General features: G+C 41.2%; 1 protein-coding gene across 1 annotated transcript in view; it reads right to left on the reverse strand.

Annotated features, from left to right (window-relative positions):
- Window positions 1-20,127, reverse strand: part of SUCLA2 (succinate-CoA ligase ADP-forming subunit beta) — a 406,626-nt gene that overhangs the window by 278,774 nt on the left and 107,725 nt on the right. The window contains exons 4-5 of the mRNA XM_053705501.1: window positions 18,459-18,640; window positions 17,809-17,950 (exon numbers count right to left, since the gene is read on the reverse strand). Of these exons, the coding sequence (XP_053561476.1) occupies window positions 17,809-17,950; window positions 18,459-18,640 (324 nt within the window). The remainder of the gene's footprint in view (window positions 1-17,808; window positions 17,951-18,458; window positions 18,641-20,127) is intronic.

Below are 20,127 nucleotides of genomic sequence, written 5' to 3' on the forward strand. Positions count from 1 at the left end.
AAAGCAAGTGTGGAGAAGTCAGTTCATAATCTTAATGCAGAGAAATGAAACAGTGACAGTTTGCACTTCTCCCTCATAACTTTTCCCAAGCTACAATATAAGCTAAAGGCAACAGAGATTACAACTGGTCTATGTATAAACTTTTTTAAATAAAGGAGAAAAAAAAAAAAAAAAAGCTGCAGCATTTAAATTTTAATGAAGATACAGTTTGAGATAACAGCTGCATTTGCCCTCATTAACTAAAGACTTTAAAGGCTGCTTTCTGCATTGTTTGAACTCTGATGACTCTGCATTAACATACAAAAGCAAAGGCAGCACAGTTTCTCTAGCACTAGCAATCTTTATTGCAACATGGCAACTAAAAGACAAAATAAATTATCTACACCATGTAAATCTGCTGCAGCAAATCTTTTCTTCAAATCATCTAAAAGTGATAAAATAAAGGAAATGGAACCTAACACACAAGATGAGGAGTTAGAACATGAATTGGAACCTCAGCAACATGATGGTGACATTCCTGCTACTAAAGGGGACTTAAGGCACCTAGTCTCCAAAAAAGATATCAATGCAAACTTTAATAAGATGTGGGAAAAAATGGATTCATTTCAAAATACAATAATAAGCAGTCTTGCAGAAATTAAACAAGATATATTGGATCTTGGAACAAGAGTGGAAACACTAGAAGAAAAGGATGAATCCATAGAAGAAGATATCACTAACATTACACATCAACTGACAGATCAACAACAGGATATAGAAGATATTCTTGAAAAGATGGAAGACTTAGAAAATAGAAGCAGGAGGTGCAACATACGCCTAAAGGGTGTTCCAGAATCAATAACTGCAACAGAACTAAATGAGTATTTAAAACATCTATTTCATGCCATCACAGGGACATCTGAAGACGGAAAATTTCAAATGGAAAGAGCTCATAGAGCTCTTAGAGCAAAACCAAAGGAGGGGGAACCTCCAAGAGATATAATATCTAAATTATCCCGCTTTCAAGAAAAGGAGGAGATAATGGCGGCAGCTAGGAAGAATCCGACTTTTAAATTCAAAGGATCTGTAATACAATTCTACCAAGACTTATGTCTCAGAACTTTACAGAAACGCTCAGCACTACGTCCCCTAACACAATTGCTACGGAAGAATCAAATAGCGTATCGATGGGGATTCCCCTTCGCGCTTCATATATTCCAAGATGGTAAAACAACCACAGTGAAAGTCAAAGAGGATATCTCAGAGGCCTGCCAACTTCTCAAATTAGAATGTCCAGAAATGCGGGAAAGTCAGCCAGACACCAGAAGAAGACCACGCGGACAACAACAAAGCATCTCTCAAACAGAGAAGTGGTCTAAAGTTCCAAAGAAGAAACAAAGACCCTGAATCATGGAGTAGACAGTGACCGAGGCTGGGATTTTTTTTTCTTTGCCTTCTTTTGGTGCATCCTTAGAAGAGCGCTATTCCCTGATCTTTTGGACTATACCCTGCATGTGTCCCTCATAATATTGGCAGAGGATACTGGATACAGATGAGTATATAAATGTCAATCTACAAAACTAACTTTGCTTGGGATATGTTGATGGACATAAAGATGTAAAATTTATGTTATATATAGTCATTGGTTACTTATGATGGAGGATAAGCAGATTAAGTCCAACATTCACATAAGATCTGGGCAATATATTTGCCGTATGCCACTACAACCCGCTCCTTAGACCATATATATAATTCCCACTTTCAATAAATTTAAGCTGTTAGTAACTCTATATATTAAGAAACTACTATCCCGACATTATGGTTAGAACTATGCAAATATGCTACAGGGAAAAACAATGTTATAAGATTCAAATGTTTATTGTTGTTTGTTTTTTGTTTATTTCAATTTATTTTATGTACCGTCGAGCAGGTGAGACGAAAGTTTCTCCATCAGGAAAAGTTATACAGGAGAGCAGAGGATTTCATAACATTGCAAGTGGAGATATTGGTCAGCTACAGGTAGAGAAGGGGAGGGGAACTGACTCATGACTCCCAAGATAAGAATAATCTCACATAATGTAAGGGGGTTAAATACAGATAATAAAAGAAAAACAGCAATTACACAGTATCACAACCTAAATGCTAATATTATATTCTTGCAAGAAACCCATTTTACAAATAATCAAATACCCAAATATTGGAGTAGATATTTCACGCAACAATACCACTCCACGACTGACAAAAAAAAGAGAGGAGTGTCAATACTTATACATGATGCACTTAACTTTATCAAAGAAGAAGTGCTGACAGATAAAGAGGGCAGGTATCTTATAGTGAGAGGACGTATGCTAGACACCTCGCTTACACTTTGCAATATATACGCACCCAATGAACAACAGCACAACTTTTTTCACCACTTGTCACACCTACTGACACAATGGTCACAATCAAAAATCATATTAGCCGGAGACTTTAATATTAATCTGAAAACACACAAAGTAGATACGCCCCACAAACTCACTAATAAACAAACCAGACATAATTCCATCTCTAAAAATATTAAGAATATCTTAGAATCTCATAATGTGATAGATACCTGGGTAACGTTATATGGGCAGACGAATGACCATACTTACTACTCCCCAGCACACAAAATTTATACCAAATTAGATTATATATTTATTAGTCAGATTCTACTCCCCAGTTTACACAGCTCCACAATTCATGCATGTGTCTGGTCGGACCATTCTATTATCCAGATACAATTAGAGGGACTGGTCAATGTGGACAGACAAAGGTCATGGACTTATGATCCAAATTTATTGAAGAAACCTGAATTATATGACAAAATTATGCATAACTTGACAGAATACTGGAAGATAAACACAACCCCAGAAACCACCCCAACAATCACGTGGGCTGCTCACAAACCATTCATAAGAGGTTTATTGATAAAGGAAAAAGCTCTATACACAAAAAAAGTTAAGGCTCACATAGAGATACTCCAACAGGAAATAGAAACGCTTGAAATCCAACATAGAAGCACACTAACCTCAGATATTTTCAATAAACTTACACATAAGCGACAAACACTAGCTAAGATTTTAAATGAGAACTCCCTCAGAGCTATGCATAAGTTGAAGGCACATTACTTTATATATGCTAATAAGCCAGATAGATTTCTAGCTCACAAACTAAGGGAAAGGACGAAAAATCTAACTATACAACAACTACAAAAAGAAGACGGGACGCTAATATATCACCCTCAAGACATAACGGACTGCTTTGCACAATATTATGAATCTCTTTATGACGGGAAAAAAGTTCAACATACTACTCAGACAAAAACACTTAGACACCATTTTCTGCAAAAGGCTAAACTCCCGAAACTTAATGCTACAGACATGGAAGCCTTAAACACAGAAATAACAATAAACGAAATCGCCCTAGCAATAAAAGATCTTAAAATAGGCAAGGCGGCGGGTCCTGATGGGTTCTCAGGTGAATATTATAAAGTATTTAAAAAATGTCTGGTCCCCCACTTGCACAAATTCTGCAATGACATCATGCAGGGTACCCGTATCCCACAGGACATATTGCAGGCCAAAATAGTGGTTATACCCAAACCAGGAAGGAATCCCAAAAAATACCAAAACTATAGGCCGATCTCATTGATTAACCAAGATTTAAAAATTTTTACAAAAATTTTAGCAAATAGGCTCAAATTATATCTACCCTCATTGATACATCCCGACCAGGTAGGATTCATAAAAGAAAGGGAAGCCCCAGATAATGTGAGACGAACGGTGTCTCTGGTGGAGTACTTGGTGGGGACAAAAACGCCTTCTCTGCTCCTATCTCTGGACGCAGAGAAGGCGTTTGATAGGGTCGACTGGGAATATATGATTGAGACACTAACATTCATGGGTTTCAAAGGACAATTCATGACGGCTATTAAAAACCTGTATTCAGACCCAACAGCAACTATCAGAGCAACGGGCCATCAGTCTAGGCCAATTAAAATATTAAATGGGACACGTCAGGGCTGCCCGCTATCTCCTCTATTATTTGCACTAAGCATAGAACCTTTAGCGGCCTACATCAGGGGAGCAAAAGACATTACCGGAGTAAAAATTAACAAAGAAGAATATAAACTCACCTTATTTGCGGATGACATTTTGCTTACATTGACGAAACCTTTAAGATCACTCCCTCATCTATATCAAGTCATTGATGAATTTTCAAAAATCTCAGGCTTCAAAATAAATTCAGATAAGTGTGAGGCTATACCACTGACACTACCACTACATACTCGTAAGTTGATAGAAGCGAATTTTGACTTTAAGTGGGCTAAAAAATATATCAAATACTTGGGAGTTAACATAACAAACACACTAGAGGGACTCTATAAGGCAAACTATACTGAGATCTTTAAGACCGTAAGAAGGGATTTGGGTAGATGGAGGAGGGGGTGTTTCTCCTGGTATGGCAGATTATCGATTATAAAGATGAATATTCTACCGAGAATATTATATCTCTTCAGAGCATTACCAATCAAAGTACCGCAAAGAGAGCTAGCAGATCTCCAGATGGACCTAATTAGATTCCTACGAGGACCCAAAACAGCTAGAATAGCCTCCCAACTATTAAAACAACACAAACAGCTAGGGGGAGTGGGGGTGCCCAATTTGTTAGACTACTATCAGGCAGCTAGGTTGTCACAAATTACGCTGATAAGCAAAAACTGTCGAGAAATAACTTGGACTAGACTAGAGGCAGACTTAGCTGGGGTGAATGATCCAGCCACGATTGTTTGGAACACCTCAAACACTACAAACAAAACACTATACAAACTCAAGGTGACAGAGGAGTCCAAACATATGTGGAAATACCTCACATCTTCTCTAGGCCTCATACCCAAGGGTACTAAGATAATACCACTGGGTGCTATACTTCCTGCAGAATTTCAAATACTAATATGTAAGTGGGAAAATAAGGGCCTCTACAGAGTTGCAGACTTTTTAGATAAAGGTAAAATGCTCACATACACCCAACTGAAAGATAAACTTCAGCCGGACACCTTACATTGGTTCCTATATCTTCAGATATCCACCACAATATACAAATACAGACAAAACAAACCACTAAACCCATACACTACAACAGAACGCATTATTGCAACCCCAGGTAGAAATAAAAAACTAATATCACAACTGTACTTGGCAATACAAGATGCAAAAAAAGGCTCCAAATTGCCGCTTCATGAGAATTGGGAAAGAGACTTAGGTGAAACATATGATGATGACAGATGGACACAAATACTTTCTAGGATTAGCAAGGGACTGATATGCGCAGACCTTATCGAAAATTCTATTAAAACATCTTACAGGTGGTATCTTACACCCATAAGAACTGCACATTATACATTGCAGAAAAGTAGACTCTGTTACAGAGGCTGTGCAGAAATTGGAAATTATATGCATATGTGGTGGGAATGTGGGGAGATTAAACAAATTTGGAACAAACTTTCTAAATTGATAAGTATCCTATTAGATAAATCTATGATGCTAACGGCGGCGCAGGCCCTCTTGCATGTTTCAGATGAATCCTTAAACTTAGCTACCAATATATTCATAAATATACTTTGTACAACCACGAGGATATGTATAGCCAAACACTGGAGAACAGGTTCACCAACGTGGTCAGAAGTGATTAACAGGTTAGATAATATATATGCTATGTCAGAATCTGCCTCTTGGTTGCAGGATACAACAACACATTTCCAAAAGATTTGGGTCCACTGGATCATGAACAGAGATAGAAGAGAGATAAGGGAAATTTAAGTCTTTCAAGAGTTATAACACGATAGGGGATCTCTCCTAAACTTATTGCCACTAAGTCTTTTATGGGGAACTTATATACATCTTAGATACAATTTGATGGTTCTCTCTCTGCTCGACGGGAAAGGTTATACAGTTATGAGTTTATTGTTTTACAGTTTCAAAAGTTTATGTTTAATGTTTATAATTATTAAAATAAAAGGAAAACACATTAGAAAAGGGAGGGGAAGGAAGACTATAGATAATTTCGTTCCTACTTCAGGAAAATAAACAGGACCTCATATATTTCCTATGCCTGAAGGCAACTTCAGTAGGTGGGAGCTTTTCCTAGGACTCTATGGACTTTCAGAGATTTCAGTAATGATGGAGATACATTGGGAAAGCCGGATGGATATACTAATTGCTGAGAGAAGTTGTTTCATCCTACAACTCTTTTTCATGTTGTTTGAGACAGATATATGGAATTATAAAACTTTATCGAACATGATAAGAGGTCCTGAGACTGTAACAATGAATATAAATATGTTTATCTGAACTAGGGGCATGATGTATTAGATATGTCTCTTGTCTTCCTTTTTGACAATAAAGATTATTTCAACTAAAGAACTAGCTGATAAGCCTTTGTCCAAACCCTCTTGGAGAAAGGACAATATCCTAGGAATCCTAACCTTACTCCATGAGTAACTCTTGGATTCACACCAATAAAGATATTTATGCCATATCTTATGGTAGATTTTCCTGGTGACAGGCTTCCGAGCCTGTATTAAGGTATCAATGACTGACTCAGAGAAGCCACGCCTTGATAGAATCAAGCGTTCAATTTCCATGCAGTCAGTCTCAGAAATTAGATTTGGATGATTGAAAGGACCTTGTATTAGAAGGTCCTGCCTCAGAGGCAGAGTCCATGGTGGAAGAGATGACATGTCCACTAGGTCTGCATACCAGGTCCTGCGTGGCCACGCAGGCGCTATCAGAATCACAGATGCTCTCTCCTGTTTGATTTTGGCAATCAGTCGAGGGAGCAGAGGAAACGGTGGAAACACATAGGCCAGGTTGAAGAACCAAGGAGCTGCTAGAGCATCTATCAGCGTTGCTCCCGGGTCCCTGGACCTGAATCCGTAACAAGGAAGCTTAGCGTTCTGGCGAGACGCCATGAGATCCAGTTCTGGTTTGCCCCAACGTTGGACCAGTTGAGCAAACACCTCCGGATGGAGTTCCCACTCCCCGGGATGAAAAGTCTGACGATTTCGAAAATCCGCCTCCCAGTTCTCTATGCCTGGGATGTGGATCGCTGACAGGTGGCAAGAGTGAGACTCTGCCCAGCGAATTATCTTTGAGACTTCTGACATCGCTAGGGAACTCCTGGTTCCCCCTTGATGGTTGATGTAAGCCACAGTCGTGATGTTGTCCGACTGAAATCTGATGAACCTCAGTGTTGCTAACTGAGGCCAAGCTAGAAGAGCATTGAATATTGCTCTTAACTCCAGAATATTTATTGGGAGGAGTTTCTCCTCCTCAGTCCACGATCCCTGAGCCTTCAGGGAGTTCCAGACTGCGCCCCAACCTAGAAGGCTGGCATCTGTTGTTACAATCGTCCAATCTGGCCTGCGAAAGGTCATACCCTTGGACAGATGGACCCGAGAAAGCCACCAGAGAAGAGAATCTCTGGTCTCTTGATCCAGATTTAGTAGAGGGGACAAATCGGAGTAATCCCCATTCCACTGACTTAGCATGCATAATTGCAGCGGTCTGAGATGCAGGTGCGCAAATGGCACTATGTCCATTGCCGCTACCATTAAGCCGATTACTTCCATGCACTGAGCCACTGACGGGCGTGGAATGGAATGAAGGACACGGCAAGCATTTAGAAGTTTTGATAACCTGGACTCCGTCAGGTAAATTTTCATCTCTACAGAATCTATAAGAGTCCCTAGGAAGGAGACTCTTGTGAGTGGTGATAGAGAACTCTTTTCCACATTCACTTTCCACCCATGCGACCTCAGAAATGCCAGAACTATCTCTGTATGAGACTTGGCAATTTGAAAGCTTGACGCCTGTATCAGGATGTCATCTAGATACGGAGCCACCGATATGCCTTGCGGTCTTAGAACCGCCAGAAGTGAGCCCAGAACCTTTGTAAAAATTCTCGGGGCAGTGGCCAACCCGAAGGGAAGAGCTACAAATTGGTAATGCCTGTCTAGAAAGGCAAACCTTAGGAACCGATGATGATCTTTGTGAATCGGTATGTGAAGGTAGGCATCCTTTAAGTCCACTGTGGTCATGTACTGACCCTCTTGGATCATGGGTAGGATGGTCCGAATAGTTTCCATTTTGAATGATGGAACTCTGAGGAATTTGTTTAAGATCTTTAGATCCAAGATTGGTCTGAAGGTTCCCTCTTTCTTGGGAACCACAAACAGATTTGAATAAAATCCCTGTCCATGTTCCGTCCGCGGAAATGGATGGATCACTCCCATTACTAGGAGGTCTTGCACACAGCTTAGGAATGCCTCTTTCTTTATCTGGTTTGATGATAACCTTGAAAGATGAACGCCCAGGGATCCTGAACATCTCTTGCCCACGCCTGGGCGAAGAGAGAAAGTCTGCCCCCCACTAGATCCGTTTCCGGATAGGGGGCCGTTCCTTCATGCTGTCTTGGGGGCAGCAGCAGGCTTTCTGGCCTGCTTGCCCTTGTTCCAGGACTGGTTAGGTTTCCAGGCCTGTCTGGAATGAGCAACAGTTCCCTCTTGTTTTGAAGCGGAGGAAGTTGATGCTGCTCCTGCCTTGAAATTTCGAAAGGCACGAAAAACAGAATTTATGTTTACCTGATAAATTACTTTCTCCAACGGTGTGTCCGGTCCACGGCGTCATCCTTACTTGTGGGATATTCTCTTCCCCAACAGGAAATGGCAAAGAGCCCAGCAAAGCTGGTCACATGATCCCTCCTAGGCTCCGCCTACCCCAGTCATTCGACCGACGTTAAGGAGGAATATTTGCATAGGAGAAACCATATGGTACCGTGGTGACTGTAGTTAAAGAAAATAAATTATCAGACCTGATTAAAAAAACCAGGGCGGGCCGTGGACCGGACACACCGTTGGAGAAAGTAATTTATCAGGTAAACATAAATTCTGTTTTCTCCAACATAGGTGTGTCCGGTCCACGGCGTCATCCTTACTTGTGGGAACCAATACCAAAGCTTTAGGACACGGATGAAGGGAGGGAGCAAATCAGGTCACCTAAATGGAAGGCACCACGGCTTGCAAAACCTTTCTCCCAAAAATAGCCTCAGAAGAAGCAAAAGTATCAAACTTGTAAAATTTGGTAAAAGTGTGCAGTGAAGACCAAGTCGCTGCCCTACATATCTGATCAACAGAAGCCTCGTTCTTGAAGGCCCATGTGGAAGCCACAGCCCTAGTGGAATGAGCTGTGATTCTTTCGGGAGGCTGCCGTCCGGCAGTCTCGTAAGCCAATCTGATGATGCTTTTAATCCAAAAAGAGAGAGAGGTAGAAGTTGCTTTTTGACCTCTCCTTTTACCGGAATAAACAACAAACAAGGAAGATGTTTGTCTAAAATCCTTTGTAGCATCTAAATAGAATTTTAGAGCGCGAACAACATCCAAATTGTGCAACAAACGTTCCTTCTTTGAAACTGGTTTCGGACACAGAGAAGGTACGATAATCTCCTGGTTAATGTTTTTGTTAGAAACAACTTTTGGAAGAAAACCAGGTTTAGTACGTAAAACCACCTTATCTGCATGGAACACCAGATAAGGAGGAGAACACTGCAGAGCAGATAATTCTGAAACTCTTCTAGCAGAAGAAATTGCAACTAAAAACAAAACTTTCCAAGATAATAACTTAATATCAACGGAATGCAAGGGTTCAAACGGAACCCCCTGAAGAACTGAAAGAACTAAATTGAGACTCCAAGGAGGAGTCAAAGGTTTGTAAACAGGCTTAATTCTAACCAGAGCCTGAACAAAGGCTTGAACATCTGGCACAGCGGCCAGCTTCTTGTGAAGTAACACAGACAAGGCAGAAATCTGTCCCTTCAGGGAACTTGCAGATAATCCTTTTTCCAATCCTTCTTGAAGGAAGGATAGAATCCTAGGAATCTTAACCTTGTCCCAAGGGAATCCTTTAGATTCACACCAACAGATATATTTTTTCCAAATTTTGTGGTAAATCTTTCTAGTTACAGGCTTTCTGGCCTGAACAAGAGTATCGATAACAGAATCTGAGAATCCTCGCTTCGATAAGATCAAGCGTTCAATCTCCAAGCAGTCAGCTGGAGTGAAACCAGATTCGGATGTTCGAACGGACCCTGAACAAGAAGGTCTCGTCTCAAAGGTAGCTTCCAAGGAGGAGCCGATGACATATTCACCAGATCTGCGTACCAAGTCCTGCGTGGCCACGCAGGAGCTATCAAGATCACGACGCCCTCTCCTGATTGATCCTGGCTACCAGCCTGGGGATGAGAGGAAACGGCGGGAACACATAAGCTAGTTTGAAGGTCCAAGGTGCTACTAGTGCATCCACTAGAGCCGCCTTGGGATCCCTGGATCTGGACCCGTAGCAAGGAACTTTGAAGTTCTGACGAGAGGCCATCAGATCCATGTCTGGAATGCCCCACAGCTGAGTGACTTGGGCAAAGATTTCCGGATGGAGTTCCCACTCCCCCGGATGCAATGTCTGACGACTCAGAAAATCCGCTTCCCAATTTTCCACTCCTGGGATGTGGATAGCAGACAGGTGGCAGGAGTGAGACTCCGCCCATAGAATGATTTTGGTCACTTCTTCCATCGCCAGGGAACTCCTTGTTCCCCCCTGATGGTTGATGTACGCAACAGTTGTCATGTTGTCTGATTGAAACCGTATGAACTTGGCCCTCGCTAGCTGAGGCCAAGCCTTGAGAGCATTGAATATCGCTCTCAGTTCCAGAATATTTATCGGTAGAAGAGATTCTTCCCGAGACCAAAGACCCTGAGCTTTCAGGGATCCCCAGACCGCGCCCCAGCCCATCAGACTGGCGTCGGTCGTGACAATGACCCACTCTGGTCTGCGGAATGTCATCCCTCGTGACAGGTTGTCCAGGGACAGCCACCAACGGAGTGAGTCTCTGGTCCTCTGATTTACTTGTATCTTCGGAGACAAGTCTGTATAGTCCCCATTCCACTGACTGAGCATGCACAGTTGTAATGGTCTTAGATGAATGCGTGCAAAAGGAACTATGTCCATTGCCGCTACCATCAACCCGATCACTTCCATGCACTGAGCTATGGAAGGAAGAGGAACGGAATGGAGTATCCGACAAGAGTCTAGAAGTTTTGTTTTTCTGGCCTCTGTCAGAAAAATCCTCATTTCTAAGGAGTCTATTATTGTTCCCAAGAAGGGAACCCTTGTTGACGGAGATAGAGAACTCTTTTCCACGTTCACTTTCCATCCGTGAGATCTGAGAAAGGCCAGGACAATGTCCGTGTGAGCCTTTGCTTGAGGAAGGGACGACGCTTGAATCAGAATGTCGTCCAAGTAAGGTACTACAGCAATGCCCCTTGGTCTTAGCACAGCTAGAAGGGACCCTAGTACCTTTGTGAAAATCCTTGGAGCAGTGGCTAATCCGAAAGGAAGCGCCACGAACTGGTAATGTTTGTCCAGGAATGCGAACCTCAGGAACCGATGATGTTCCTTGTGGATAGGAATATGTAGATACGCATCCTTTAAATCCACCGTGGTCATGAATTGACCTTCCTGGATGGAAGGAAGAATAGTTCGAATGGTTTCCATCTTGAACGATGGAACCTTGAGAAACTTGTTTAAGATCTTGAGATCTAAGATTGGTCTGAACGTTCCCTCTTTTTTGGGAACTATAAACAGATTGGAGTAGAACCCCATCCCTTGTTCTCTTAATGGAACGGGATGAATCACTCCCATATTTAACAGGTCTTCTACACAATGTAAGAATGCCTGTCTTTTTATGTGGTCTGAAGACAACTGAGACCTGTGGAACCTCCCCCTTGGGGGAAGTCCCTTGAATTCCAGAAGATAACCTTGGGAGACTATTTCTAGCGCCCAAGGATCCAGAACATCTCTTGCCCAAGCCTGAGCGAAGAGAGAGAGTCTGCCCCCCACCAGATCCGGTCCCGGATCGGGGGCCAACATTTCATGCTGTCTTGGTAGCAGTGGCAGGTTTCTTGGCCTGCTTTCCCTTGTTCCAGCCTTGCATTAGTCTCCAAGCTGGCTTGGCTTGAGAAGTATTACCCTCTTGCTTAGAGGACGCAGCACTTTGGGCTGGTCCATTTCTACGAAAGGGACGAAAATTAGGTTTATTTTTTGCCTTGAAAGGCCGATCCTGAGGAAGGGCGTGGCCCTTACCCCCAGTGATATCCGAGATAATCTCTTTCAAGTCAGGGCCAAACAGCGTTTTCCCCTTGAAAGGAATGTTAAGTAGCTTGTTCTTGGAAGACGCATCAGCCGACCAAGATTTCAACCAAAGCGCTCTGCGCGCCACAATAGCAAACCCAGAATTCTTAGCCGCTAACCTAGCCAATTGCAAAGTGGCGTCTAGGGTGAAAGAATTAGCCAATTTGAGAGCATTGATTCTGTCCATAATCTCCTCATAAGGAGGAGAATCACTGCCGACCGCCTTTATCAGCTCATCGAACCAGAAACATGCGGCTGTAGCGACAGGGACAATGCATGAAATTGGTTGTAGAAGGTAACCCTGCTGAACAAACATCTTTTTAAGCAAACCTTCTAATTTTTTATCCATAGGATCTTTGAAAGCACAACTATCCTCTATGGGTATAGTGGTGCGTTTGTTTAAAGTGGAAACCGCTCCCTCGACCTTGGGGACTGTCTGCAATAAGTCCTTTCTGGGGTCGACCATAGGAAACAATTTTTTAAATATGGGGGGAGGGACGAAAGGAATACCGGGCCTTTCCCATTCTTTATTAACAATGTCCGCCACCCGCTTGGGTATAGGAAAAGCTTCTGGGAGCCCCGGCACCTCTAGGAACTTGTCCATTTTACATAGTTTCTCTGGGATGACCAACTTGTCACAATCATCCAGAGTGGATAATACCTCCTTAAGCAGAATGCGGAGATGTTCCAACTTAAATTTAAATGCAATCACATCAGGTTCAGCTTGTTGAGAAATGTTCCCTGAATCAGTAATTTCTCCCTCAGACAAAACCTCCCTGGCCCCATCAGACTGAGTTAGGGGCCCTTCAGAAATATTAATATCAGCGTCGTCATGCTCTTCAGTATCTAAAACAGAGCAGTCGCGCTTACGCTGATAAGTGTTCATTTTGGCTAAAATGTTTTTGACAGAATTATCCATTACAGCCGTTAATTGTTGCATAGTAAGGAGTATTGGCGCGCTAGATGTACTAGGGGCCTCCTGAGTGGGCAAGACTTGTGTAGACGAAGGAGGGAATGATGCAGTACCATGCTTACTCCCCTCACTTGAGGAATCATCTTGGGCATCATTGTCATTGTCACATAAATCACATTTATTTAAATGAATAGGAATTCTGGCTTCCCCACATTCAGAACACAGTCTATCTGGTAGTTCAGACATGTTAAACAGGCATAAACTTGATAACAAGTACAAAAAAACGTTTTAAAATAAAACCGTTACTGTCACTTTAAATTTTAAACTGAACACACTTTATTACTGCAAATGCGAAAAAACATGAAGGAATTGTTCAAAATTTACCAAATTTTCACCACAGTGTCTTAAAGCCTTAAAAGTATTGCACACCAAATTTGGAAGCTTTAACCCTTAAAATAACGGAACCGGAGCCGTTTTGAACTTTAACCCCTTTACAGTCCCTGGTATCTGCTTTGCTGAGACCCAACCAAGCCCCAAGGGGAATACGATACCAAATGACGCCTTCAGAAAGTCTTTTCTAAGTATCAGAGCTCCTCTCACATGCGACTGCATGCCATGCCTCTCAAAAACAAGTGCGCAACACCGGCGCGGAAATGAGGCTCTGCCTATGCTTTGGGAAAGCCCCTAAAGAATAAGGTATCTAAAACAGTGCCTGCCGATATTATTATATCAAAATACCCAGATAAAATGATTCCTCAAGGCTAAATATGTGTTAATAATCAATCAATTTAGCCCAAAAAAAGTCTACAGTCTTAATAAGCCCTTTTTGAAGCCCTTATTTACAATCGTAATAAACATGGCTTACCGGATCCCAGAGGGAAAATGACAGCTTCCAGCATTACATCGTCTTGTTAGAATGTGTCATACCTCAAGCAGCAAGAGACTGCTCACTGTTCCCCCAACTGAAGTTAATTGCTCTCAACAGTCCTGTGTGGAACAGCCATGGATTTTAGTGACGGTTGCTAAAATCATTTTCCTCATACAAACAGAAATCTTCATCTCTTTTCTGTTTCTGAGTAAATAGTACATACCAGCACTATTTCAAAATAACAAACTCTTGATTGAATAATAAAAACTACAGTTAAACACTAAAAAACTCTAAGCCATCTCCGTGGAGATGTTGCCTGTACAACGGCAAAGAGAATGACTGGGGTAGGCGGAGCCTAGGAGGGATCATGTGACCAGCTTTGCTGGGCTCTTTGCCATTTCCTGTTGGGGAAGAGAATATCCCACAAGTAAGGATGACGCCGTGGACCGGACACACCTATGTTGGAGAAATTAGACTGTTTGGCCTTTGATTTGGCCCTGTCCTGAGGAAGGGTATGACCCTTGCCTCCAGTAATGTCAGCAATAATTTCCTTCAAGCCAGGCCCGAATAAGGTCTGCCCCTTGAAAGGAATGTTGAGTAATTTAGACTTTGAAGTTACGTCAGCTGACCAGGATTTAAGTCATAGCGCCCTACGCTCCTGGATGGCGAATCCGGAATTCTTAGCCGTTAGTTTAGTCAAATGAACAATGGCATCAGAAACAAATGAGTTAGCTAGCTTAAGCGTTCTAAGCTTGTCAATAATTTCATTCAATGGAGCTGTCTGGATGGCCTCTTCCAGGGCCTCAAACCAGAATGCCGCCGCAGCAGTGACAGGCGCAATGCATGCAAGGGGCTGTAAAATAAAACCTTGTTGAATAAACATTTTCTTAAGGTAACCCTCCAATTTTTTATCCATTGGATCTGAAAAAGCACAACTGTCCTCAACCGGGATAGTGGTACGCTTTGCTAAAGTAGAAACTGCTCCCTCCACCTTAGGGACCGTCTGCCATAAGTCCCGTGTAGTGGCGTCTATTGGAAACATTTTTCTAAATATAGGAGGTGGGGTAAAGGGCACACCGGGTCTATCCCACTCCTTGCTAATAATTTCTGTAAGCCTTTTAGGTATAGGAAAAACGTCAGTACACACCGGCACCGCATAGTATCTATCCAGCCTACACAATTTCTTTGGAATTGCAACTGTGTTACAGTCATTCAGAGCAGCTAATACCTCCCCAAGCAATACACGGAGGTTCTCAAGCTTAAATTTAAAATTAGAAATCTCTGAATCTGGTTTCCCCGAGTCAGATGTCGCCCACAGACTGAAGCTCTCCGTCCTCATGTTCTGCATACTGTGACGCAGTATCAGACATGGCTCTAACAGCATTTGCGTGCTCTGTATCTCTCCTAACCCCATAGCTATCGCGCTTGCCTCTTAATTCAGGCAATCTAGATAATACCTCTGACAGGGTATTATTCATGATTGCAGCCATGTCCTGCAAGGTAATCGCTATGGGCGTCCCTGATGTAATTGGCGCCATATTAGCGTGCGTCCCCTGAGCGGGAGGCGAAGGGTCTGACAAATGGGGAGAGTTAGTCGGCATAACTTCCCCCTCGACAGAACCCTCTGGTGATAATTCTTTTATAGATAAAGACTGATCTTTACTGTTTAAGGTGAAATCAATATATTTAGTACACATTCTCCTATGGGGCTCCACCATGGCTTTCAAACATAATGAACAAGTAGGTTCCTCTGTGTCAGACATGTTTAAACAGACTAGCAATGAGACTAGCAAGCTTGGAAAACACTTTAAAACAAGTTTACAAGCAATATAAAAAACGTTACTGCGCCTTTAAGAAACACAAATTTTCCCAAATTTTGAAATAACAGTGAAAAAATGCAGTTACACTAACGAAATTTTTACAGTGTATGTAATAAGTTAGCAGAGCATTGCACCCACTTGCAAATCGATGATTAACCCCTTAATACCAAAAACGGAATAACAAATGACAAAAACGTTTTTTAAACAGTCACAACAACTGCCACAGCTCTACTGTGGCTTTTTACCTCCCTCAATACGACTTTTGAACCATTTTGAGCCCTTCAGAGAAGTCCTGGATCATGCAGGAAGAAGCTGGATGTCTGTGTCTATAATTTTTGCTGTGCAAAAAAAAACGCCAAAATAGGCCCCTCCCACTCATAAAGCCTCAGGGGGAAGCCTCAGGGAACTGTTTCTAGGCAAAATTCAAGCCAGCCATGTGGAAAAAACTAGGCCCCAATAAGTTTTATCACCAAACATATGTAAAAAACGATTAAACATGCCCGCAAACGTTTTAAAATACACTTTTATAAGAGTATGTATCTCTATTAATAAGCCTGATACCAGTCGCTATCACTGCATTTAAGGCTTTACTTACATTACTTCGGTATCAGCAGCATTTTAACTGCACATACCTTATTACAGGAAAACCTGCACGCTATTCCCCCTCTGAAGTTACCTCACTCCTCAGAATATGTGAGAACAGCAAAGGATCTTAGTTACTTCTGCTAAGATCATAGAAAACGCAGGCAGATTCTTCTTCTAAATACTGCCTGAGATAAACAGTACACTCCGGTACCATTTAAAAATAACAAACTTTTGATTGAAGAAATAAACTAAGTATAAAACACCACAGTCCTCTTACGACCTCCATCTTAGTTGAGAGTTGCAAGAGAATGACTGGATATGGCAGTGAGGGGAGGAGCTATATAGCAGCTCTGCTGTGGGTGATCCTCTTGCAACTTCCTGTTGGGAAGGAGAATATCCCACAAGTAATGGATGATCCGTGGACTGGATACACTTAACAAGAGAAATACTGAGTTTGAACCAAGATATTGTCTAGGTAAGGAAACACTGCAATACCCTGAGTTCATAGACAAAAGGGCACTCGGAAGCTTCGTAAAGATTTTTGTAGCTAGACCAAAGAGCAACAAACTCATAATGTCTTTCCAGAAGAGCAAACCTAAGAAACTGATAATATTCTGGGTGAATAGGAAAATAAAGGTAAGCATCCTTTAAATATACTGTGGACATAAATTGACCTTGCTGAACAAAAAGGTAGAATAGTCCTGATAGTTTCCATTCTGAAAGATGGAATCCTTACAAACTTATTTAGAGTCTTTAGATCTAAAACTGGTCTGAAAATACCATCCCTTCTTTGGAACAATGAAAAGATTTGAATAAAATCCCTTCCCTTGCTCCAGTAAAGAAACTGGCACAATCACTCCCATTTATCCCAGATCTGACAGAGTGAAGAAAAGGCTGAACTTTTACAGGATTCTTTGGAACATTGGACAGAAAAAAAAACCTTCCTCTGGGAGGCCTTGATCTGAAACCTATTCGATAATATTGATCTGGGGCAGAATGAAACCAAGCTTCCTGAAAAAGCTTTAATCTGGCCCTTAACAGAATATCTGGGACGGGGGCTGCACCTTCACGCAGACTTGGAAACTTACCCTGATTAGACTTATTCCAGTTGATAGTGGGTCTCCAGACTGCACTGGAATTACCTTGTTTCTGAGACGAGTCAGATTTCTGTTCCTTGTTCTGACAAAAGGAATTCAAATGACTGGGAGCCTTAATTGTTTCCTATGGAAGAAAGGCACCCTTACCACTAGTAAAAGTAGAAATAATGGAATCTAAAACGTTTCTTTCCTTGAAAATAAAGACAACAGTCTAGAGATATATAAATCATTTCAGCATTCCAGGATTTAAGCCACAGGGCCCTCCAGGAAAGAATAGACAGACATCCTTTTAACATTGATTTTCACAATATCAAATATAGCATCACCAATAAGATAATTTGCATGTTGGAGCAAAGTCAATAAATTAGAGGTAGGAGTATCAGAGGAACACTGCTGAGCAAGGCTATCTAACCAATAGGAAGCAGCTACAGATACATCAGCAATAGTTATAGCAGGTGTAAGAATATAACCAGAATGTAAAAAGGACCTTCTTAGAAAACATTCTAATTTTCTATCAAAAGGGTCTTTAAAAAAAGAGGTACTGTCTTCCAAAGGAATATTAATAAGTTTAGACAAGGTAGAAATAGCCCCATCCACCTTAGGAATGGTTTCCCATAACTCCAGATTAGCAGATGGTAAAGGGTATAATTTTTTAAACCTTCCAGAAGGAATAAGACACCTGGTTTAGACCATTCCTTAGAAATTAAATCAGAAACAGCATCAGGAAAAATCTCAGTGAGATAGACAGATTTATAGACTGAATTTAAATGACTACAGGGTTTAATATCAGTAGGTTTAGGGTTTTTAACCTCTAAAGTATTCAAAACCTTTTTTTTAAAAAAGAGACTGAATATATTAAATTATAAAAAACGACGAGGTATTATCAGACTCAATATCAGGTAAAGGCATCCTCACCATCAGAGGAAATCTTACCATCTGAAGAAACGGCAGTGTCCCCAATATCAGGACACTCATTGTTAGCAGAAACCACCACTTGAACTGACCTTTTAAGTTTGCTAAAAGGAGGAAAGCCAGCTAGTGCCTGTGAAGTCGCCATAGAAATAAACTTCTTCATAGAGGAACTGTTTGTAAAGGACAGTAGGTGCATTACAACCCTGAGAAACATTAGAAATATTAGATTGATCAAAATGAGAAAACAAAATCTAAGCACGAGTTACAAATGAGCTGAAGAAGATACTTCAGTTGATTTACAATAAACACACTTGATATTGGTAGAAAAGTGACTCAATTTTTAGAGAAGATTTAGGGACAAACTGCTCCATAATAGCAACAAAAAAACTTAAATTAAGCTTTTGATGAAAGGTTAAACAAAGCCCCCTAAGCTCAATGCAAGTCGCTAAGACAAACAGCCCACACACAAAAAAAAAAAAAAAAGTGCCAAAAGACTAAGCGTGCACCCCCACGCACGAAAAGGAACGCAGCAACATGGGCAAAGTAGTTCTCAAAAAAATAAAGGCCAATAAAAGAAAAAAAAAAAAGTTAGCAAATATATCTACGTCTAAAGTATGGCGCGTGAAAACGAGAAACACAAAAATAATGAAATAGCAAAAATCTGTCCCAGGGCTATATATATACTGAAACATATCAGCAGAGGTAATGGAGATAGCAGTATATCATTGATCTGTCAAGGGAGCTAGAAGATGAATTTACAAAGGGACTATGAAGGATTTCCCATGATGCGAAAACCATAGAATCAAAAGACCATACTCCAAGAACGTCCCTGCGACAACCACTGTACACTGAGGGGAACCAGGCCTTACATAGATTGAAGACCCCTCTCTACAAATTACACTGCATATCTTTATTCTTCAACCACCTCCAGCGGAGGCAAAGTAAAGACTGAGGTATTTGTGTGAGGTGGAAGAGTTTATATAGAGCTCTTGGGGTTTGGGAATATTTGCCTGCTCCTAGCAGTAGAGTAGAGAAGTAATTCCCATGAGTAAGGGCTTGTGGGCTCTCACCACCTGTATGAAAAAGACAGACTTATTTTGTAGTACAAGGTTTAAAAGCAGAGACCCAAAAGTATGCGTCAGGGACACAGATCAACCCTCCCATACACATTTTGTGTAGCTCAGCACTTTCTCACAAACTGGTAGCTAAGACTTTTACTTTTAAGTGGCAAAAAAATGACAAATCACATTCATAAGATCAGGTGAAAAAAAAAAAAAAAATTAAAGCTCTTCACAATTTTAATGTTAGAAGGGACAGTCTAGACCCAATACTTATTCTTTATCACTTATTGTTAAATACCAGACAAGCATCTTGCAACGGGTTGCACATCTATAAGCTTGTAAGATGTACATGAAACTTAAATATTCATATTTTGATAGCAACCGTAAATGGCCACTAAGCTCCGTCCACACCTTTCTTCTTGTTCAGTTAGCAGTTTTCTTGTATTAGAGTTAAGCAGTGAATGTTAATATTTAACAGCAAGCTATTCCAAATTGCAAATTCACAAATCAGCATGTGAGGGTAGGAAAACTTATTTAAGAGTTGTTCGTGATTGGAGAAGCTTAACATACCAAAATATACATGCAATAGGTAAGTGTAGCTTGGCGACCATTTTCTGCTCCTACCAAAG

The sequence above is a fragment of the Bombina bombina genome, chromosome 3 (assembly GCF_027579735.1).
Source record: "Bombina bombina isolate aBomBom1 chromosome 3, aBomBom1.pri, whole genome shotgun sequence".
Classification (NCBI taxonomy): Eukaryota; Metazoa; Chordata; class Amphibia; order Anura; family Bombinatoridae; genus Bombina; species Bombina bombina.